The sequence below is a fragment of the Xenopus laevis genome, chromosome 4L, assembly GCF_017654675.1.
Source record: "Xenopus laevis strain J_2021 chromosome 4L, Xenopus_laevis_v10.1, whole genome shotgun sequence".
NCBI classification, from domain to species: Eukaryota; Metazoa; Chordata; class Amphibia; order Anura; family Pipidae; genus Xenopus; species Xenopus laevis.
Genome location: NC_054377.1, coordinates 59,824,531 through 59,849,712, shown reverse-complemented (window position 1 = coordinate 59,849,712; position 25,182 = coordinate 59,824,531). Strand labels below are relative to the sequence as shown.

The window sequence follows — 25,182 nt, the reverse complement described above, 5'->3', positions numbered from 1 at the left end:
GATATTCTTGCATTTGAAAAGTTAATACAGATATGGGACCTGTTTTCCAGAATGCTTGGGACCTGAGGCGGATAAGGGATCTTCATACCTTACCTCTACTAGATATCATGTGAACATGAAATACACCCAAAAGGCTGGTTTTGCTTCCAATAAGGATTAATTATATCTTAGTTTGGCTCATATACTGTTTTTTTTTGGGGTTTTTTTTTTGTTTTTATTACTAAAGAGAAAAGGGAAATAATTTTAAAAATTTGGATTATTTGGATGACATGGAGACTATGGGAGATGGCCTTTCCGTAATTCGGAGCTTTCTGGATAATTGGTTTCTGGATACCTGTATATGATGTGGCTCTTACACGCAGGTGCTTGGGAGTTGTTGGAGAGGGTTGGTATTCTGATACCCATGGGGACCAATGTAAAACACATTACATGCAAACCTGGGTCACTGCTTAAAAATGCCTCCTTCTGTATTTTTTTGCGTTCAAGTAGAATTGCCGCAGATAATGGATTTTATGTGCTGGGATTCCAATTAATGTGAAGGGGCAGGTATTATCAGGCACTTCATCACCTATGAGAAAGGAGATTTCCCACCAAGTGATGAAGCCCCTATGCGGCAGGGTCGTTAGACTAAAAATGCATATTAAGGGTAGAAAAGATACACTGCCTTCAATCCAGACATCACCAGTGAGGCTTAAATGTGTTCATAAAAATGGTTTTATATGATGTAGAAGCTTTGTATTAGAAGGAATGTTTTAACTTCTAGAGATGACCGCAGAGCCTTGAATGAATTGAGAAATAATAGAGACATTATTATTATTATTATTATAAAGGGGTGGTTCACCTTTCAGTTAGTATTTTATAGATTGCTAATTCTAAGCAACTTTTCAATTGGTCCTCATTATTTATTTTTAATAGTTTTTTTTTTTTCTTTCAATTATTTGCCTTCTTCTGATCTTTCCAGCTTTCAAATGGGAGTCACCACGGACCACATCTAACAGCAACAGATCTTCACTACTGCGACGACTAGTCTCTCTGAAATGGCTTCTGCCGGCAAGAATAGAAATCGCCGGTGGGATGGCATATGAATCGCTTCGGATTTCCAAAGTCGTCCGAAGTTTCCTCGTGAGGCAACTTCGAAAATCCAAAGTGATTCGTATTCTTGCCGACAGGAAGGCATTTCGGGGGGATTAATCGCCCGTATACAGATTTGTTGATGGGAGACTAATCTCCCTGTCTGCCACCATCCTAAATACTCTGTAAGGCTACAAATGTACCCATGTATGGTCACCTTAAAACTGAAGCTACATTTTTTACAGATATGCACTTGGAAGAGAGGGGTTTCCATTTGTAACAGCATATAACCCAAATGATCAGACAAAACCGTACAGTTCACGCACATCTCCAGCAGATGGCATCTATTAACAGCAAAAGACCTACAGTGGAATCTAATGGAAAGCATTCCCTGATAATCAAAATGCCATTGTTTCGGTACTCAGACAATGGCATAAAGCAGACCTTATTGAATAAACTCCCTGTATTCTGCATCCAAACAAAGACTGCTGAAGCATGCAGGGAGTTGGTCATCAAGAGCTACAAGCTACAGAATTCTGTGCAAATGTAACTACTGTTTAATAATGCTATCTAAGACTATCTCTGGAAGAGTACATAATGTTCCATGCCTACCTTATATGACCTGCCAAGAATCTTACACTGTTTTTTTCATTAGTTAAAGTTTACTAAGTTGTAGAAAATGCAAAAACATTAACGGCACAGACACATGTAGAGATTCGGGAGATGTAGTTGCTCGCCGACAAATCGAATCTTCTTCGGGCGACTATAATCTACCCGAACTGGATGGCAACTTCGGAAAATGAAGTGATCTGAGTGCCATCCCATTGTCGATTTACATTCTAGCCAGTGGGAAGGCAGTTCGGGAAGATTAGTCGCCCGAATAAGAGGCGATTTGTCACCAGGCGACTAATCTCCCCAAATCTCCACGTGTGTCTCTGCCCTAAAGGGGTTGTTCACTTTTGAATTAATTTTTAGTATGATTTAGAGAGTGATATTCTGAGATAATTTGTGATTTTTTTTTATTTATTTGTGTTTGTTTAGCTTTTTATTCAGCCACCCTCGAGTTTACATTTTCAGCAATCTGGTTGCTAGGGTCCAAATCACCAGATCGCTTCTGAGGAAGTGGTGAGATGCCACAAAACGCGCAAAGCATAGATCCCCTAAATGCTTGGAACGTTTTTAATGGATTGTTAAAAGTGATATTTTATTGCTATTTGATTGCTAGTTCCTGATGCTCCGTGTGTTTTACAAGTTTACACCCTAGCAACCACGCATTGATTTAAATAAGAGACTGGAATATGAATAGGAGGGGGCCTGGATAGAAAATGAGTGATAAAACGTAGCAATAACAGTAGATTTGTAGCCTTTCAGAGCATTTGTTTTTAGATGGGGTCAGTGACCCCCATTTGAAAGCTGCGAAGAAAAAAAAGGGAAATCATTGAAAAACTATTAAAAATAAGATACTGAAGACCAATTGCAAAGTTGCTTAGAATTGTCCATCCTATAACATCCAAAACCTATTTAAAGTACTTTTATGAAACTAGTCCTATTAAAACATGTGATATTATGACAGAAATAAAGGACCCTCCCAAGGAATTAGCTGACAAGGCGGTTGAAAGATGAAATGGGTGTTGGTAGGAGAAGTCATTCATTAATCATGTTCTGTAGGAGACAAATCTATCGCATGAGAAGCTACAAATAATGTTCGATCCTGTATTTGAATGCGGCCTGCAGAGGGCGCTCTCGTATCAATGGCATTCTCTGTAGGTATGTTACAGTGACGTGGGGCGAGAGACAGGGATAAAAATCAGCGGCGGGAGCGACAGATGCCACACAGCGTGGGGAGACAGAGCTAGAACAGTGCCCGGTCACCCATCTCTCCCAGCAAGGTTGGCAGTAGGAACGCTTGAGAGAGGCCAGTTTAGGGCACAGGGGGCTGACAATTCAGTGAGCGGAACAGAGAAAAGGAAACACGTGGGAACGGAGACATTTACACTGTGAGACCATCTGGGTACCCGTATATATATATAGTCACATCAGCGTCTTCCCTCACCGACTCGCCAGTCTCTCCCTATAGGCGCCATCCAAAGCCAGTGGCATGGCCGCAGACAGCGTGAAGCGGAGGCAGTCAGGAGCCAGCAAGACGGAGGAAGAGGACCGGCAGGCAGCTGAAAAGATGCTCCACCAGAACGGCAACGCGGAGCCTAAGAGCGGGGATGGCGCAGCGGTAGAGCTGCAACGCACCATCACTCTGGTCAATGGGGTGGCTATTATAGTGGGCACCATCATCGGCTCGGGAATCTTCGTCACCCCCACCGGTGTGCTACGAGAGGCGGGCTCCCCCGGGCTGTCGCTTTTGGTATGGGCCGTGTGCGGCCTCTTCTCCATTGTGGGTGCTCTGTGTTACGCCGAACTGGGTACCACCATCTCCAAGTCTGGGGGGGACTATGCCTATGTGCTGGAGGTCTACGGTGCGCTGCCCGCCTTCCTAAAGCTCTGGGTGGAGCTGCTCATCATCCGGCCCTCGTCGCAATACATCGTGGCTCTGGTGTTCGCTACCTACCTGCTCAAGCCCGTCTTCCCTACCTGCCCCGTGCCCGATGATGCGGCCAAGATCGTGGCATGCCTTTGTATCTGTAAGTATAACTATTCATATATATATATATAGAGATATATATATATATATATATATATATATATATATATATATATATATATATATATATATATATATATATATAGCCACAGATGCTGTATATACAAATGCCCCCATACTTCCTCCCCCCTGAAAGTCTCTTCCACTGACTGCTCACAGCAAAAGTTCCTTGTGAAACAGACTATACCATCTGTATCCCAGGGAGAATGAAGTGCTTGTGTGTGTGTAACTGTGTGACTATAGTAACCCAAAGTGCTTGTGTGTGTGTAACTGTCAGTGTGACTATAGTAACCCAAAGTGGTGTCCTGCATCTTACATAGAATGATCTGTGTGTGTGGCGGTCAATAGAAAGTCTCCCTGTATGTCATTTCACTATCCCATCTGTATGGCTGGAATCTGTGTGATTTATGTTTGATGAAAAATCGCCTGGGGAAGGCATATGTGGCGTTTCATTTTCCGAAGTTTCCTCGTGAGGTGACTTTGGAAAACGAAGCACCGCATGTGCCTTCCCCCAGGCGATTTTCATTTTAGCCGGCGGACGGCAGGGGGAAGGCAGTTTGGGGAGATTGTCGCCCCGAAGAAGAGGAGATTTGTCGCTGGGGCAACTAATCTCCCCGAATCTGCTTGTGTGGCCAAGCCCTTACTGTAATTGGGTAAATACTTCATTTATGGCCCAAGGGTACATAATACAGTAGAACCCCCATTTTACACCTCCTGATTTTAAGTTTCATAGAATTATGCAATTTTTCCTGACTTTTGGTGCAAAACCAATCCCAATTGTTTCTGTTGACAGTTTACTAAAAGAACTTCAGTAATATCAAACGGCAATACATTATTGCTACTATTACATACATTATTACATCAGATTTTGTTATTATAGGGTTTCAGTAAAAATCAACATTAGGTACCACATTAATAGCTGCCCTTTAAATTCTTCTTCCAGGTTTCCTAATGCTGTTTCAAGTATCTGTCTCAGTGTAGCACATGTTCTTACTGGTAAAATACGGGAATCTCCACCCTCCATTCATCTGCCCTCCTGATCAGCCCACCCACATTCCCACCCAGTTTAGCTGTTGCTATTGCATCATTAAGCTTAAGAATATATAAATGTCAAACTGGTTTCAGCAGGAAAAGGACTTCCCGCTAACTAGGGCTTGCTCATACAATATGCGGGGGTGTATCTTTCAACTGGTACGCTTTGTGCTGCCGTTGGCATTTATATAGATCACATCATTCTGTGGATTTGAAACATGTACTTGTATCTGTTTATTAAATGACACATTTAGAAACCCAGCGACGGAGAAATAAGGCTTATAGTAAGCAGAGCAGCAATGCATATGATGCAAGCTTATTGCCTCTTGCTGTGTAACTGAACTATAGCAGCATTAGATAGAATACAGATGTCATGCTAGAAAGTGTAAACATTGAAAATGTAATTACAGGTATGGGACCTATTATCTAGAATACTGGGGACCTGGGGTCTTCCGATTAATGGATCTTTCTGTAATTTGGATCTTGATAAATTAAGTCTACTAGAAAATCATCTAATCATTAAATGAACCCAATAGGCTGGTTTTGCTTTCAGTAAGGATTAATTATATCTTAGTTTGGATCAAGTACAAGGTACTGTTTTATTATTACAGAAAAAAAGTAAATCATTTTTAAAAATTTGGATTATTTGGATAAAATGGAGCCTATGGGAAATGGCCATTCCATAATTCGGAGCTTTCTGGCTAATGGGTTTCCAGATAACGGATCCCATACAAATACTAACTGGCATTACAGTTATTGTTTCTGCTTGTTTGTTTTCTGTTTTTCAAAATGTCTCATATATTTATTATTATTTTATATTTACCACCCTTTATAGCAAACATTCTTTCACGGACATGATGTGAGAAAAGGGTCTACCTGATTAGCTTTTTTGAGCTGTAGTTCCCCTTTGTTAATGCTGTGCAAATAGTTCCCTAGGAGCAATGTGAGGACAGCGGAATTCTGGCAGGACTTCCATGCACGGTAGCCATCTCTGTTGGAAAGCTAACAATACTTAACCTCTCCATCACAATGAGTGTCTCTTACTCAGTGGAAAACCTGGTTCTGTTAGTAAAAGGCATATTTATAAAACGGCATATTAAGTTGTACACCAGAAAGTCTAAAGTTTGGTGTAAGATTAAAAATCTCTTTATAAAGTATTTTTGGCAGCAAGGTTCCCTTTTGGTCTACGTTCCTATGTAACGGTACTGGCAGGACTGCCATCAGAAATCACAGGGCCCCATACGACAAAATTTCCTGGGCCCCGGGCTGCGCCCACCGCAAGCCCCACCTACAGGTCCGCCCTCCCCACCCCACAGGTCCGCCCCCCACCACACAGTAAAAAAACAAAAAAAATATTGGTGGCTAGGGTTCCTACATGTTAATAAAAAATAAAAAGATATTGGTGGTCAGGGCCCCCCATAAAAAAACATTTTTGGCCAGGGCCCCCCATTAAAAAATATTGGTGGCTAGGACCCCACATGAGAAAAAAAAATTTGGTGGGCAGGGCCCCTTAAACGTCCATACCTTCGTCCATACCTTCAGCAGCTCTCAGAAAGATTGGGGGCCCAGCTAATCAAGTAAATGTGGCATGGCAGGGCCCCCTTACCCTCGGGGCCCCCTACAACTGTCCCCCCTGTCCCCCCCTGATGGCTGCCCTGGGTACTGGGTGTGCTTTTTAGCGCATATGAGTGACGGCAGGCTTTGTGACAAAAGCATTCTTTTCAATAGACTTGGTGAATTTCACCAAAAGTGTGTTTATTTTTTCATGCATGTTTATCACATGGGTGCCCCTGCGGAGCTTCCTGCACAGGGATGCAAAGCATTTTGTATGTGCCTGAAGGCACCTGCACAGTCTATCTCACACTCATTGCAACCTGCTTTTTGTAGAATAATTCATTGATTCCATAAATGCCAGTACATCTGAGCACTTAAGAGGGTTAAGTCAGTTGTGGTGCCTGCTACAAAATGGCACACATCTTTATATCAAGCAACTTGAGCATCTCATTTTTAACCTTGAAATCACCGGCCAGGGCAGCTGCCTGGAAAAGTAGACTGCTTGCAAGCCTTTGCAAAAGTACTCACAGAGAATAAATATGCAGGACAGTGTCGGTCAGTGATGTGCTTGTCAATAAAAGCCAACCTGCAGACCTGAAACCACCCTCTTCCAACCTGGACCCAATCTCATATACCAGCCCATGACCTGTCCATCTCTGACATCACCCCAGGTCCTGCGGGGGTCCATTTTTTGGAACTCGTACAGACCGCGACCTGCAATCCGTAACCCGTAACCATCTACAGGCTGTATAAGTTAGTTTCAAGGGCAACTTAGCTCCACGTTAAGCACCTGGAGTAGAGTCCTGCAGCATGTTTGGGTGCTTAACGTGGAGCTAAGTTGCCCTTGAAACTAACTTATACAGCCTGTAGATGTGATTGTTACTAAGAGTAAGATATGTCTCTTGCTATTCCATCCTCTGCAGAGCTGGACTGGGAGTAAAAAACAGCCCGGGCAAGAGCGCATGTGCACGCACACACACACCCTGTACCTGTCACAGACACACACACAGACAGACATACACAGAGACACACACACGGACACAAACACACACAGACACACAAACACACACAGAGACACACACAGACACATTCAGAGACACACAAAGACACACACACAGAGACACACACACACAGAATACATTGCTCTTTCGGCACAACATGTAAAAAAAAAATTCTCCGCAGGCCGAAATCTGTGATCGCCTGGCCCTAGCCTTAGTTCAGGCCCATATTTTCACATTCTTACTGGATGCTCTGGCACATCCATCATTCTGATCATTGTGGATCTGTAAGGAAAACAGGAGCTTACATTTTATGGCCCCTACCTTTCACACACAAGAATCACTTTCATCAGCAGTCAATTCAAATTGAAAAAGTTTTGCATTGTAGCAGGCGTCATCTGATTTTTTCATGGCAGGCTCTCTCCAATCTAGTCATATAAAATCAAAAGTTTTTTCTTTATTGAAATACAGTTATAACTGTTGCCTTATGCATTTTGTGCTACTGTAAGCACTTACTCAAAATGTATCCACCACCAATAATATGTTAATGTACTGTATATTATGCTGCTAATAATTGCATTTCCTTTCATTGAACAAATGTTTTGTGTATGGACATCCCCTTTTAGTGGAAAAAGCCTAAAGCTGACCATACACCTTGCTTGCTTTTTTGTCAGGGTTGAATCTCTTCCCGATTTGGCCACACATGCACTAGGGCCGAGGTGTACATGTTAGGTGAGAACTGATTCAGTGAGTTTATTAGGCCTTTAACTGACAGGATTTTAAACCTGCCCAATAGCTATCTATCTGATATTTGGGCTACATGTTGATTGCACAGGCCATCAGGAGGCCCCGATACATGAGCCAATAAACTGCTGACTTGGTCTGAAGGGACTGATTTTACTCATGTATGACCATATTAACAAAATGACTTATGTTTTTGCAGATATGTCTTCTTCTGAAACTCTGTTTACCATTTCACAGGGGATCAGTACATTATTGCTAGTATCATAAGACAGCACCTCTTTTAGGCAAGAGGGGAATGTGTATTAATCAATAACTCTTTTTGTGTATTTCCTTATTCTGTTATGTTCTGTTCCAAAATGTACAGTCTTTTTAACAGCCCTCTACTCATTGTCTTTCAGTGCTGCTGACTGCGATAAACTGCTATAGTGTGAAAGCAGCTACCAGGGTACAAGATGCATTCGCCGCAGCTAAACTTCTGGCCCTTTTACTGATCATCATTCTTGGTTTTGTTCAACTGGGGAAAGGTAAGGTTGTTTACACTGTGCTGTTTAGCTATGTTTGTCTTTTGCACGAACATATGATGGACATGCACATAATCATGTAATCGGTACTTGTATGTTGTCCAACAATCCCAATTCATATCTACATACTGTTGAAATTTGTTCAGTGAATATTTGAAAACATCATCTACCTGTTCAGCCTGTTGACCAGTACATTGGCAGCTCTTCTTCACGTACTGTTCCGATCATAGTGTTGATTCAAATGAACAAACAAAAGAAAGTTGGGCTTGGCCATAACTGTGTATACCCCATTGTGGGTTGACTATCCATTCAGGTTATGGGCTGATTGATCAGATAATTTAAAATATCTGCTAGTTTATTGTCACCTTAAGGGATACACCAAAAATATACAGGATACCTACATTGGAATATATATTCAATAAGCAGAACAGGGCCATTTTAAGCACTCCTAAGGTCAGGGCAAAAAAAAAATTGTCATTTGTCAAAAAAACATTGTTTTTGCCTTTCTTTACTGAACTGGTTGCCACTGTCTTGTCAAATTGTGGCAGACTTAAGCTGGCCATAGACACAAAGATCCGATCGTACGAATCATCATACAATCGGACTTTCCCATCTCCCGACCTGCCACTAACCATTCCGATCAAATAAAGTACAAAAGTATAGATCAGCCGATGTTCTGCCCCTGACAGCAATCGTATGAAAGTTATGTCTGACCAAAAGCTGGTGACGGTCTCCCTCTGAAAATTGTACGATCAGCAATAAATGCAGAGATATTACCCGCAGCTGACAGAGATCTTTTAACCTGTCCAATCGACCAAACGACCGCTCTCCGCTTATCCTCGATTCGTACGATCAGATCTTTGCGTCTATGGCCAGCTTTAGTATCTCCTGCTAAAAGCCAATGGACAGGTGCTAGATCAAAGTGATCACATACAGTCCTTAGACAAGAGGACCTGTTTTGGTATTGTGCTTTTGTCAGTTATCACTCATGGAATTAATTGTCTACTTGAAATATAATGTACTCTGTGATGAAGGCATAAAAGAACAATTATATTAATTTTTAAGTACGAATACATACACCTCTAGTGAATTTACTTTTTTTTAGTTCATTGTGTATGATGCGCACAGCTTTCTCTAAAATTACACAAGATACATTGTAAATAAAAATAAATTTAGAGCCTGATAATCACGGTCATCCAAGATATTTGGCTGGGTTCAGCCTTGTATGACATAGTGCTATATGACAGAAGAGCAATGGTAACATGTTATTTGCTTTTCCTGTGACATATTGGAGTATTGTGATACAACTATCAAAGACTCATTAGTGTCTGAGAGGTAACAAAGTAAATCTAGTAAAGCTGCTATGCTTTCATTTTGTTCCTACCTGCTGGGCTCCTGGTACAAATTAATTCCTCTGCCAATTGCTTATTTGGCAGCAACTATTTGAGCAGTCAAACACCTCAAGTGGAATTAATATGATAAGGCCGCTGCTTGCCTCATCAGAAAATCTCTGCCTAAGCAGATTACCTTTAAATCCTGATCATTTTGCCCAGCATTGTGCGTAAACCTGTTTCCCGTCTGTGCTGCTCCTTTAAACGAAACCATCTAGTTAAAGCCACTCTCTACATTAATGCAGTTAAACATAACACTGTGATGCTGTTTGATACCTTACCAATTTTGGGCAGACTGCAGTGTGTTTCTATGCAAGTCTCTTAAGTGAACATTCTGCTAATTGCAGTGTACACAGTGAGTCACAGGCAGACTGGTTTTTTAAAGCAGACTTAGCTTACAAAGACTAAATCAGTGATCTTTTTCCATGAATTGTTTGTTTACCTGCTATTTTAATATTTATTGAATTCTTTTGATGTCATGTGTTTAATTTGACAAAGTGGTAAATAGGCAGAGTTGGCTCATTAAAATCTGTTGGGCTGCACAGTAAGATCTGGTAGAAGACAATCTATTTTGCACATGTGGCATATGGACCCTCCTGAAGCCGATAGGAAGGCTGCCCTATTGTTATGCCTCTTTAGGTTTAGTTCACACGAGGAGATTTTGTCGCCTGGCGACTAATAGCCTCTTCTTCTGGGCGACAATCTCCCCGAACTGCCTCCACGTGTCTTCCCAACCGCTATGATGAAAAGTCGCCTGCGATAAAGCACACGCGGCGCTTCATTTCCGAAGTTGCCCGAAGTTTCCTCGTGAGGATTGGATGACACGCTGAGATTGTCGCCCAGAAAAAGAGGTATTAGTCGTCAGGCGACAAAATCTCCCCGATTCTCCTCGTGTGAACTAACCCTAAAGAGTTAGTTCCCCAAATCTCCTCGTGTGAACTAACCCTTATTAAACTTTACTCATTGATAACTTCAACTGGGGATAGGTGCCCCTCACATTTACTTATACAGGACCTCAACAGGTCTAAGATAGCGGATTTTCACATTCAGGCTTTTTGCAGCATTGGAGTATAATAAATCTTGAAAATGCAAGTTTTTTTTCCTCGAAAAAGCCCAAATTTGAGGTATAATAAATAACCCCCTGTGTGTTTGCTTATAGGCTGATCCTGTGCCTGTCAGGGAACACAAATATGCACTACAGCATTGCCTTTACTACTCTTAACATTATTCATCAAAGAGATTTTAAACATAATAGTATGTATGTATATATATATATATATATATATATATATATATATATATATATATATATATATATATATATATATATATATATATATATATGCTACTGCGCATAAAGTAGGCACTCGTGTGTGATCAGTCCGGCTTGCCTGGGTGCAGGTCCAGTAAATAGTTGTTGAAGGGATCCGCACTCACGGGACTTAATGGTAATTCAAATTTCTTTATTATGGGGAGACTGACGTTTCGGCTACCTCCTTTGAGAAAGGCTTTGAGAAAGGCTTTGAGAAAGGTGAAACGTCAGTCTCCCCATAATAAAGAAATTTGAATTACCATTAAGTCCTGTGAGTGCGGATCCCTTCTACAACGAGAATATATACAGTATATATATATATATATATATATATATATATATATATATATATATATATATATATATATATATATATATTCAACTTCAAACTGTATATCCAAACCATTGGTGTCTTTAAGGTATTGTTTCCAATGCCATCTTTTGTCATGTTGTGCTGGGATGCCCATCACAATAATGTATATTTTCAGGGTTTAAGGACAGTTCAATCATTCTTCTAAATGAAGTATCACCCCTTAGCATTTACTTACTGTGCTGGTCTGGAAGGGACAGAGCAGCTTCACACTGTACCATCAGTGCTCACCAAATCTGAAAAGTGTCCCTGACATCTGACATGTCCTAATGTAACAGGGGCATGATACTCTTGCTAATATTTACTGTGAAACTGTACTTTTACATTTTTATTTACATTTACTAATGTAGTAACTAACTTAGGGTAAATATAACATTATTCTTGCCAAACCTCCTCCTCTCACCTCTCATTGACCTCATTTTGTATTATAAAAAAACGAAAGAATGACCTTGCAGTCTGGGGGCATACCTGGCCACAATAGGTATATGGCTAGCCAAAAAAACAAAACTGGAATAGAAAATAGGGGAATTACCATATGTTTTCCAGTAGCAGTGGAGTTAACAGAGAAGTTCTGTAGCACTTTCAGCTCTGTGACCTTATTAAAATGCCTCTGGTGACTCCATTCTTCATTGTAAAATACCAGCGCATTGTGAAGGCAAAGCCTCGTCCTGAAGCTTGGCCTCTGTGCAGGCAAATGAAACAGAACCTTTTTATTTAGAACATGAAAAAAAATATAACAAAAGATAGTGTTCCAAGGAGAAGGAGGAGGCACCTCACACAAAATCCCTCTTCAAGGTTTACCCAGTTTCAGAAACATGGGTAACCAAATCCTTTAGTTTTGTATAATAATCTAAAATGGCTTCCAGTTGAATAATGGGGAAGAATTTGTATGAAAGAAAGTTACAGTTTGTTTGCATACTATTAACACTTTAAGTTCTCTGAGAATGTGCATTCTGCCTGCTGTAGTAAGCAGAGAAAAAGCCCCTTGGGTGATCAGCCATACAGTAAGTGCAGGACAATTTGATGGCAGAAACTGAGCTGTCCTGGTATAGTCACTCACCTGGGAATCTTGCCTTTCTGGCCAATGCATCAGTGCATTTTATCCAGAGCAAAAAACACTTGCTCGTCATGTTGCACTCCAATGCCAGTTGGGCTATAGCTAGCAGCACCTCAGAGCCTTGCAGTCAGCACATATATTGCAGGAATTTAAGTCTCTTGCCTGAACTATTGAAAAAAATGGTACTTTATTGTTGCCTGTTTGGCCCTAGGCTTAATATGTGATGTCCTTGTCACATAAGGTAGTTCATCGAATTTTTCGTTTTAAACAACAACCACCCTATCAAAGATAAACCCAGACACACTGTACATTCGATATCAGTTTGCTAACCACCACAAGAGCAAACAGCATTTTTTCTAAAGGGCAAGACTGCTCCCTTATCTGGTTCCCATATGTTAGAGGGAGGCCCACCTCCCACATTACCAAGAATCACAATCATCTTGCATGAGCAAATAGAGGCACGCAGTTTGAATGTTTTATATTTCTGCAATTATTTTCTAATTGGACTAATGCTACTGCGTAGAATGATCTGGTGTTCTCAGGCATTATCTCTGTTGGTCTGCAGTTTATCAACCCAAGGCTACACTGACACAGTCACAAATTATTGAAATGGAAAACCTGGGGACTATTCACCATAATTTAGTGCATTTGGTGAACACTAGATTAACAGACATTATTATTCAGAAAAGCCTACTAAATCATTGCTAAATCACTTGGACTGTTAGCTTTTCAGGTAGTGGTTAAAAGAAATAAATGTAGATTAAGGGGATTAAGGTTTTTTGGGCAAAAGATCGAAATTTTTAGATGAAACAAACCATCAAATGTTTCATGATTTATTATACCCTGAAGCTGCAAAAAGTCTGAATCCAAAAATCCACCATCTCAAACCTGGTGAGGTCATGTAGAAGTCAATTGTCCCTCATACAATTTGATGATATTGTGGCCTGCGCTGAGTTTCGTTTGATAATCATAAAATATCGGGGATTTTGGGCGATAGCCCGAAAAAAATAAGCAATTTGTCAAATATGAAAAGTTTATATGATACAGGGTTTCACGCGATTTTATCTAGTTTTTTCCCGACCCAACTTTTTCGAGTTACTTTTTTGATAAATAAGATAAAATCATGAATGGGCGTTTGGGAGAGCTTGGATTAATAAAAATATGAGATCAATTTAAGTTTTAGTAAATAACCACCTAGATGTTAGTGGTACATAGAGGTTCTTTTTCAGACAAAACTTTAGTCAAGGATGATTTTTGAAGGAGACAAGACCATATGTGTAACAGGGACTGGTAAATACAATGTATAAGTGTAATTGAAAACACTCCAGGTGTGGTATAATTAAAGATGAGTAAATTGCAGTGAATGCTGATTTTTATGCTGCATTGAACCTCCAGTCACACCTACCACACGCACACACACACTCCTATAATCAGGTTAAATAACATAGCTTTCACTCTTCATATGGGTGTAGTGTTTCCAAACAACATAATACTAATAATTAAAAAACAGCTTGAGATCTTATGAAATGTATCATGCTACTCAGAGTAGAAACATTAGGTTAATTATTTAAACTCATTTAAACTCACAACTACTGCAGGCAACAAAGAAAAATATACTGAATATGTATAATCCATGTTGAAAGCCCAAATTCTCATTCTGAGAGACTGGACGGGGCCCCATGTGACAAGCTATTTTGGCAGATTAGCAGAGCCGCGAGAAACCTCACATGCCTTATAAGCAACCAGTCACATGGATCAATTGCTCCCTTCCCTTTGTTTAGGCAGCATTCTCTTTGGATTCACACCCATAATTATAGGATAAGCTAAGGTTTGTCAAGAACCTGCTTTCTAAATATCAAATATAAATGCACTATAAAACTATCTTCATGCTCTTAGAAAATGTTGTAGAATGATATATATAGTTGTATGTTAATTTTTTAGCATGTGCTTCAATAAAGAACTGTGATTACCATAGAGTCATGCTAGAAGAAAACAGAATGCTTAAAGTTTCATTGTAGATGATTCATTTGAAACATGGCTTGCATTTATTGTTTTACCTATAGAGTCTGTAATCATTTTCAGATATGTTCTGTTAATTTTAACTTGAACTTTTTATTTTTATTTTTATCCATTCATTTGTCTAAAGGGGGCGTGGAGGATCTGAAGCCAGAACGTTCCTTTGAAGGAACTAGCACCAATGTTGGTCAGTGGGTCCTGGCATTGTACAGTGGGCTTTTTGCCTATGGAGGATGGTAAGGAGGCAGATTCATAACACACTAACCTGTAAAGGCAAACTATATAGGCATGTTTTCAAGAAGTTGTCTGCAACACAACCTCATGTTTATAAAACAATTATTATGAGATACTGTCATCTTAAAAACATCTTCACTTAAACTATGAAGTATTGTAGTTTATTTGAGTGCATCATTTTAAATGCACCTTAACAGCAAAGCCAAATGAGCTTAAAATGCGAACCAGTGTGGCAAACAGTTTTGAACTTTTAAAACCAGCGTAAATATTTATTGAAATTATAAAATAAGATGTGATAGCCTGTAATTCATGTATGCACTATGTTGTTTTTGTTTCACTGTGATATTGCAATGACGTTCAGCTAATAACCTATTACATGGTTAATGCAGCCAGAAACGTAATTCTTCAATGATATATATATATTTATATGTGTGTGTATGTATATATTCTAGGGATGCACTGAATCCGATATTTTGGATTTGGCCGAACCCCAGAATCCTAATTCCTAATTTGCATATGCAAATCCGCACGTGGTAAAAAATGTTTTACTTCCTTGTTTTGTGATGAAAAGTCACATTATTTTTCGGATTCCGTTCAGCCAGGCTCAAGGACTCTGCCAAATCCTGCTGAAAACAGCTGAATCCTGGCCAAATACCGAACCAAATCCTGGATTCAGTGCATCCCTAATATATAAAGCTGATATATACATAATCCATTGGGACTACATTGATATACCTTGTGTGCTCCATTTGTTTCTACAAGAATACAAAGAAAAGGGAGGAAGTTGTTTTTCCCATTTTGCAGAATAGTTTTGGATGTTCTGTCAGTAGTGAAAACAGTTGCACATATATCTGTGAATGTTCTCTGATATTCTCATATACAGTATAAACAACTTTTATTTTAGTTTAAGAATAAATGTAAGATTTTAACTCTGTTGAATAATGGTTGGAACTGAACATCCATCCAAATCATTTCTTCCTCGAATTAAGACGAGTGAGAATAATCAAGCAAAGCTAAGGAGTCAGTGCTATAGCATTGAGTACCTTAGAGGCATCTTGGCCTGCCTTCTGTACAAACAAGGGTAAATAATGTGCCAGTTTGGATTGTATATATAAATGCATGTACTGCCTTCAGTCAAGATATTTAACAAAATCCATTCCTCATTTTTACTTGTACAGGAACTACTTGAACTTTGTTGTTGAAGAGATGATTGAACCTTACAAGTAAGATTATCTTCTTTCTCCTACTTCTAATTTACTGTATGTGAAGGATTGATGCTAAAGTTAATATAAAGTCCTTGCCACAGACATCACCATCTGTTCCTGTCAAATGCTTTAGAAATCAATCTTTCTCTGTTTCACCTTTAACCTCTTAAACAACAAGTGCAGAACAAAGGGCAATTGGTAAAATGCTTATCCTGTCTGAGGCACAAGTTAAATTCCCCCACATGATATTAAAGAACTAAATCAGTCATATGCAAACAGGGTCAGAACTAGGGGTAGGCACGATGTGCCTAGGGCAGAAAGCTGGAGGTACTTCACAAAATGAGATATACCTTTAAGTTAGTTTAAAATCAAAAGTCTTATGGCTGAAATGACAGAAATGTACTGCGCCCAGTCAGCTGCTTTTTAAGAAATCACAACCCCTACACTATAACACAATTTGAAGAGTCGCCTTTGCACAGCAATGACAGTTTTAATTCTTAAAGGAGAAGAAAAGTTACCAAGTCAGTTTATTGCCAATAGATTAGCCACAACAGTGCAAGCTAGAACACCATTTTTATTCTTTAGAATGCTTTTCCATATCTGAGCAAACAGCTCTAGACACTGTCTATGTTTGTTTAGGATAGCAGCTGCCATATTAGCTTGCTGTGACATCACTTCCTGCCAGAGTCTCTCCCTGCTCGCTCTGAGCTCAGATTACAGTAGGGAGGGAAGGGGAGAGGCGCAAACTGAGCATGCTCAAGCCCAAGCCCTCGAGTTTTAAGCTTATCCACAATAGAAGGAAGGAAATATGTTTCTTTTGACAGAGGACTCTGAGCAGCATTACTTTGAGGAATTACTGGTGTATTCATATAGACCTTTCTGATAAAGCTTACTTAGTTTTAAACTTTCCTACTCCTTAAAGTAAGTGTGCTTTACACCTGGTTACTAGTGATGCGCGGGCCGACCGATACCTGCGGGTTCGGGTCGACCTCCCAGTGCTCCTCGCAGGAGGGTGCGGGTTGAGCTCCTCTCCTGCTCTCCCCGCCCGCCACCTTCAAATGCCGGCATCCGACTTCCGGGTTCTGGTTTTATAGTGTCACGTCTGCTCGTCCCGCCCCTTTTGTGACATCATGGGTGGGTCTATAAAAGGACCCCCGGAAGCGGGGGGGCGCGGGTATTAGCAGGGCGGGTTAGGGTCGGGTGCGGGTCAGGGAAACCCCCCCATCACAATACTTCCACCTTTAAAACATTTTTTTCTAACTTCAATTAGAGTTTTGTTGTTTTGCAGAGAGAATTGGTCATGGGTCTTAAATGCTGTTTACATTCTACATGTGTAGATTATATGATTACTAGAAACCAACTGTATTCTTCATCCAAAGATTTGACTGTACACTCATAAAACCTTTTCTTTCAGGAATCTGCCTCGAGCCATCATCATTTCCATGCCCATTGTAACCCTGGTTTATGTTCTTACTAACTTGGCATATTTCACTACTCTGACTCCAGAACAGATGCTGAATTCAGAAGCTGTGGCTGTTGTAAGTGTTTCCCCCTGCACCCAGAACTAGTATTTTTTTTTAAAAACTTTAATGGTTATGCTTGAAATAGCCAGGGCTAATGTAATAAAGGTGCAAAGTTTGCTTCAGTAACTTTGCTAATTACCTGTAGCAACGAATCAACAGGTAGAATTTACTGGTCATCTCTTTAAAAGAAAATATCTAATTGGTTGCTGTGAGTTATTTAAACTGGTTAAACTTATCACCTTTTAATAAATTACCCTTTGTGTGTTTTACTGTGATTAAAGGATTGGTTTACCTTTAAGTCAGCTTTAAAGGGGTAGTTCACCTTCAAACAACTAGTTGGTTTCAGATAGATCACAAGAAATAATGACTTTTTCCAATTACTTTCTACTTTCTATGTGTCATCGTTTTTCTAATATGGAAGTGTAAAGTGTAATTTTTTACCTTCGAAACCAGCTCTGGGAGGGGGGGTCGCCGATCCTGTAAACTGATCAAAATTAATACATTTAATTGATACATTTCTTATCTTTGTCCCTGCTGAGTAGAATCTCTGGGTTTCATTACAGGCAGTTGTTAGAATCGATACAATAGTTGCTAATACTCCAGAGATGCTGCTGAGCGATGTATCAACTCAATGTTGCAAAATTGTAACAGTTTAGAGTCTGCACCTGAATTACTGAGCTGCCAGACTCAAACACCAGAGACACGAACATTCAACTATAAAATTAGATTTTTGAAAAACAGTAAAAAAGAAATAATTAAAATAATTGAAAAAAATATTTATTTCTGGGGAACAATCTGAAAACAACTGAACTGAAAAAAGTGTTTGGAAGGTGAACAACCCCTTTAATATGTTATAGAATGGGCAATTCTAAGCAACGTTTCAATCGGTCTTCGTTTATTTTTTATTTATTTTTTTTATATATATAGTTTTTCATTTATTTGCCTTCTTCTGTCTCTTTTCAACTTTAAAATGGGGGTCACTGGCCCCATGTAAAAAAAAAAACAAATGTTATATAAGGCTACAAAAGTAGTTATTGCTACTTTGTATTGCTCTTTTTTTTCAATTCCTCTCCTATTCACATCCAGTCTCCTATTCAAATCAGTGCATGGTTGCTAGAGTATTTGGGACCCTAGCAACCAGATTACTCCAATTGCAAACTGGAGAGCCACTTAATAAAATCAAAATAACTCAAAAAGTAAAAAAAGTAAAACAATTGCAAATTGTCTCAGAATATCACTCTCTATGTCGTACTAAAAAATAAATTAAAGGTGAACAACCCCTTTAACTCCACTTCATAATATGACAAAAAAATCTGCATTAATGCAGTGTATTATTTCTTACCTGTATCTATGAAATAAGCCAGGAAATATAACTACCCTGCAATACTGGGGTTTCGCCAGAGCACTATTAGTGTTTGTGCATATTCTCTTTGTGCTTATATGGCTTTCCTCTCAGCACTCTGGTTTCTTCTTACCCTTCCAAAAATCCTGATAAGCTTCACTGTAGTGTGTGTGTACGTGAAAGGAATCTTAGATTTTTTTCTCCACTGGAGCAGCCCAAGGCAGAAACTAATGTAAATGATGTATAATTTCTGTAAACCATTCAGAATGGCTGCACAGATAATACAGTAGTAATAATAAAATCATTTTGTTATACTTATCAACTAGGGGGCACATTTACTAAGGGTCGAAGTGAACTTTCAAAGTTCAAAACTTCGAATTTCGAACTATTTTTTGGGTACTTTGACCATCGAATAAGCCTAAATTCGACTTAGCTTCCAAGTAAAAAAAAGTTTGACTTTGAAAATCAAAGTACTGTCTCTTAAAAAAAGTTTGACTTTGACACTTCGCCACTTTAAACCTGCCGAATTGGTATGTTAGCCTATGGGGACCTCCTAGAACCTATAGCCAACATTTGGCTAAGTTTTTAGAAGTCGTAAAGTAAAATCGATCGATCGATTAAATCGTTCAAATCGTTTGATGCAAAGGATTTCATTGTACGATTGAACGATTTTACTTCGACCGAATTTGGCCAAATTCGATTAAAAAAACTCTGAATTCGAATATCGAAGTAATGCAATTCGATGCTCGAATTTCAACGTTTTTTACACTTCGAAATTCGACCCTTGATAAATCTGCACCTAAGTGCAAATGTCATACTGCTGTTTATATTAAGCACACGTTTGTATACACTCCTGTTCGACCAAAGTGTTTTATATTCTAGGACTTTGGAAATTACCATCTGGGGGTCATGGCCTGGATTATACCAGTATTTGTCGGATTGTCATGCTTTGGTTCAGTTAACGGCTCCCTGTTTACATCCTCCAGGTAAATATCCTTTTGAAGATATTTATAAAGAGCAAGAATAACTCATTAAGGAGAAGTGTTTCTCTTTTATCTTCCCTGAATATTTCTATGTATGTTGCCATTATATTTATATTAGTATAAATATTATTTGAAAGGCCAGTAATACAAAGGAAAATGACAATGCTTATAGCCACTGTGATAATTGTGACATTAAATACACTTCTGTTAAAGGGGCTTTTCACATTTATTTTTAATAAAGATGTGGATTTTAGATATTATCTTGAATCCTGGGGACATATAAAAAGGAATTCTCCAATAATTTGGGTCTCGATAGTATAAAGCTATTTAAAAGTGGTAAAGATAAAACAGTAGGCTGGTTTTGGATTCTGCTAGTTTAGTTATCATCAAGTACACTGTATTTTATCCTTACAGAGGAACCAAATAGAATCATGAAACAAATGTTATGATTATGGCCTTTGTGGAAAATCAGAGCTTTCTGGATAAAGGATTTCCAGATTATCGAGCCCATACATCCCAAATGCAGAAGTATTTGAAAATAGTCTTTAGTTTTTATGGTTGTAAAAATAATTCTATTTTTCTATTCAGATGTGGAACTTCAGCTGTTGTCTGGTTGCTATGGTTCAATTACCCTAGCAACCAGGAAGCAGGTCAGAAGTTGGAAAAAAAAGATAAGCAATACAAAATTATAGCAATTACAGTAAACTTTCATAGTTGATCTTATTTTTGGTTGCTTGGGTCAGTGACTCTAGAAAACAGATATTTCCAGTAGGCAGGAAATATACAGAATAAGAAATATAATAATGAAACAATGAGACTTTATAAATAATGAAGACTAACAGAAAAGTTGCTTTGGAATAGATCAATCCATAGCATACTAAAAGTTAAATTCAAACTGAACGTCCCATTGAAAGTGATTTTCAGATACAAAGAAATCAAAACTTTAATAATTGTTCTTTGGCTGCAATTTATTTTTCCTGTCTGGGTTTTTTTTTGTATATAGGATTAACCATTTGAGTATTGGTGCTACTGTGCAGCACAGAGCAAAGCGCCAACCAGAAATGCAGAATCTGCCCTACTTGCACTGTGTTCCTTTAACAATAGCATAATAGATTGTATGCTTCACAACACTCAAAGCATTCAATTGCAATCAAAAATGTACCTTTAGTGATTTTTGTTTTGCTCCTTATGTAGATCACGTTTGTTAGGGTAAAGGGGCATTGGTAATTCAAAATATTTTTGGCCTTTTTAACCCTTTAAATGCCACAGAACGTAGAATCTACGTTCTGTAGCAAAGTAACTTGAAATGCCACAGAACGTAGATTCTACGTTCTGCAGCATTTGCAGATTTGGGAACGGAGGAGCGGTTTGTAAAGCCGCTCGCTCCGTTCCTGCTTGTTCCCCAGCCCCTAGGCAACGAGCCTAGGCGGGGAACAAGTGGCCCCTGGGTCGCGATCGCCCAGGGGCCCCAAGGCAGCAGCAGGCACGTGCAGCATATGTGCCCTGCTGCTGCCTGCACTTTCAGAACGGAGGAGCGGCTTTACAAGCCGCTCGCTCCGTTCTTAGTGTCCCTGCCAGCTTACCCTTCCCCTAGGCAACGAGCCTACGTAGGGAAAATGGGCCCCTGGGTCGCGATCGCCCAGGGGCCCCAATGCAGCAGCAGGCACGCAAAATAAACGTGCTCTGCTGCTGTTTGCCTGCTGCCTGCTTTTTTTGAACGGAGGAGCGGCTAAAAAAGCCGCTCGCTCCGTTCATACTCGTCCCCCAGCCCCTAGGCAACGAGCAGAAGCGGGGAACGAGTGGCCCCTGAGGCGCGATCGCCCAGGGGCCCCAAGGCAGCAGCAGGCACAATGAAATCTAGGTGCCCTGCTGCTGCCTGTGCTTCCTAGCCCTACAGCACCGCCCACTCACCAGATCCAGCAATGAAGACGATTCCAGCTCATCATGCAGCCCTCCTGGACAACCTACAGCCTGCCACCCCAGGTTAGTGCCCCCCCCACACACACATACACACAAACACACACCCACACACACCTATTGTACTAATACACTTACATTCCCACTTATATTCACACTTACACACACATACATTCAATTTTGGGGGATCAGGGGGGGTCACATATATTCACAGCCCTTACACATGCTTGCACACACTTGCACATGCAAACAACACGCATACAACACACAATTTGCCTGTTGTACACACACATACGCTATTTTGTGTGTTTTTATTTTCTTTTATCGCATCGTCTGTATTTTTGCCTGTAAAAACTGTTTTATTGCCATTGCGAATAGCGTATTTGCTAATTGCACCGCGCAATACCTTTTGTATGTTATTTCGGTGATTATATTGCAATTTCAGTGATATTTGTACATTTTTAGCCATTTTATTGCATGTTTAGCCATTTTATTTCATTTTCAGCTTTGCGTAGGTGTTGTTCGCTTATTTCTATCTGTAAAACCTATTTAGCTATGCTAAAATAATCAAACTTTGATTCTGACCGTTAATTACATTAGGCTAAAAAAAAAAGCCATTGATTTTTGTGGTTTTGTTGGATTTTACTGATTTTATACCATTTGGCTCAGTTCTATGTTACTTCGTTTTGCCCATGGAAATTTTGTCTGCTATAGATTCATTTGGGGGTCTCTGTGCGCCACATAGTTTGGTATATCTATACATATTGGGCATCAAAGTATTCAGTAGACCCCTGGCGTTCATATTTAGGATGTTTTATGCTGATACGTTACGAAATGTGGGGCATATAATGGGGTAAAATTCAAGCTTTCTGACGATTTTCAGAAATTTGATAAAAACCGTTATGTTCAGCATTGCTTTGCAGTTTGGCAGTATGCAGTAGAAACACATATTTACCCATATTGGATTTGTCAGAATGTGTACTTTCTAAAAATATATGGTTTTCTGGGGTCTCTGTACTGTTAGGGGGGTCTAATGTCGCATAATACACACACCAGGTGCTTATATTGCAGCAGCCAGCGCGTCAGCTGTGAAAATGTATATACAGTATTGTCATTTGGGGGTCTCTGTGCGCCACATAGTTTGGTATATCTATGCATATTGGGCATCAAAGTGTTCAGTAGACCCCTGGCGTTCATATTTAGGATGTTTTATGCTGATAAGTTACGAAATGTGGGGCATATAATGGGGTAAAATTCAAGCTTTGTGACGATTTTCAGAAATTTGATAAAAACCGTTATGTTCAGCATTGCTTTGCAGTTTGGCAGTTTGTAGTAGAAACACTTATTTACCCATATTGGATTCGTCAGAATGTGTACTTTCTGAAAATATATGGTTTTCTGGGGTCTCTGTACTGTTAGGGGGGTCTAATGTTGCATAATACACACACCAGGTGCTTATATTGCAGCAGCCAGCGCGTCAGCCGTGAAAATGTATATACACTATTGTCATTTGGGGGTCTCTGTGCGCCACATAGTTTGGTATATCTATGCATATTGGGCATCAAAGTGTTCAGTAGACCCCTGGCGTTCATATTTAGGATGTTTTATGCTGATACGTTACGAAACGTGGAGCATATAATGGGGTAAAATTCAAGCTTTGTGATGATTTTCAGAAATTTGATAAAAACCGTTATGTTCAGCATTGCTTTGCAGTTTGGCAGTTTGTAGTAGAAACACTTATTTACCCATATTGGATTCGTCAGAATGTGTACTTTCTGAAAATATATGGTTTTCTGGGGTCTCTGTACTGTTAGGGGGGTCTAATGTCGCATAATACACACACCAGGTGCTTATATTGCAGCAGCCAGCGCGTCAGCCGTGAAAATGTATATACAGTATTGTCATTTGGGGGTCTCTGTGCGCCACATAGTTTGGTATATCTATGCATATTGGGCATCAAAGTGTTCAGTAGACCCCTGGCGTTCATATTTAGGATGTTTTATGCTGATAAGTTACGAAATGTGGGGCATATAATGGGGTAAAATTCAAGCTTTGTGACGATTTTCAGAAATTTGATAAAAAACGTTATGTTCAGCATTGCTTTGCAGTTTGGCAGTTTGTAGTAGAAACACTTATTTACCCATATTGGATTCGTCAGAATGTGTACTTTCTGAAAATATATGGTTTTCTGGGGTCTCTGTACTGTTAGGTGGTCTAATGTCGCATAATACACACACCAGGTGGTTATGTTGCAGCAGCCAGCGCGTCAGCCGTGAAAATGTCTATACATATTGTCATTTGGGGGTCTCTGTGCGCCACATAGTTTGGTATATCTATGCACATTGGGCATCAAACTATTTAGTAGACCCCTATGTTTATATTTAGGATGCTTTATGCTGGTAATGATACATGGACAATACGTTGCTGGAAAGTTGAAGCTTTGAGGCAATTTTCAGATATTTCACCAAAACCGCCAAATTTGGCAAAGCCTTGCGACTCAGTAGTTTGGAGCAGAAAGGCATGGGTACCCATTTTAGATTCTGTAGAATGTGTACTTTCCAAAAATGTATGGGTTTGGGGGGTAAACATATATTTCTGTGTTTTTACCCCACAAAAATGCAGACAATGTGCTGATTTTTCATTAGCTGACGTTACCCACAGGACAATTTGTATGTGCTAACTTCATTTTGGGGCCTCTAAATGCCATATACTTTGGTAAACCTATGCACAGTGGGCACCAAACTGTTTGGAGGACCCCTGGCAATCACAATTTGGGTGCTTTTTTGTGAATACGTAATGATACATGGGTGATATGATGCTGGATAGTTGAAGCATTGAGGCAATTTTCAGATATTTCACCAAAACCGACAACTTTGGGAAAGCCTTGCGACTCAGTAGTTTGGAGCAATAAGGCATGGGTACCCATTTTAGATTCTGTAGAATGTGTACTTTCCAAAAATGTATGGGTTTGGGGGGTAAACATATATTTCTGTGTTTTTACCCCACAAAAAATGCAGTTAATGTGTTGATCTTTCATTAGCTGAAGTTACCCACAGGACTATTTGTATGCACTAACTTCATTTTGAGGCCTCTAAATGCCAGATACTTTGGTAAACCTATGAACAATGGCCACCAAACTGTTCGGAGGAACCCTGGCAATCATATTTAGGGTGCTTTTTCTTGGTGCATAACGATACATGGGTGATATGGTGCTGAGAAGTTGAAGCTTTGAGGCAATTTTCAGATATTTCACCAA

At 39.6% G+C, this 25,182-nt stretch overlaps 1 protein-coding gene across 1 annotated transcript in view; it reads left to right on the top strand.

Moving 5' to 3' along the window:
- The first annotated feature begins 2,918 nt into the window (after positions 1-2,918).
- Positions 2,919-25,182, top strand: part of slc7a5.L (solute carrier family 7 member 5 L homeolog) — a 35,861-nt gene continuing 13,597 nt past the window's right edge. The window contains 6 exon segments of the mRNA NM_001090065.1: positions 2,919-3,707; positions 8,454-8,579; positions 14,853-14,958; positions 16,135-16,179; positions 17,576-17,699; positions 19,909-20,012. Of these exon segments, the coding sequence (NP_001083534.1) occupies positions 3,170-3,707; positions 8,454-8,579; positions 14,853-14,958; positions 16,135-16,179; positions 17,576-17,699; positions 19,909-20,012 (1,043 nt within the window). The 5' untranslated portion in view covers positions 2,919-3,169.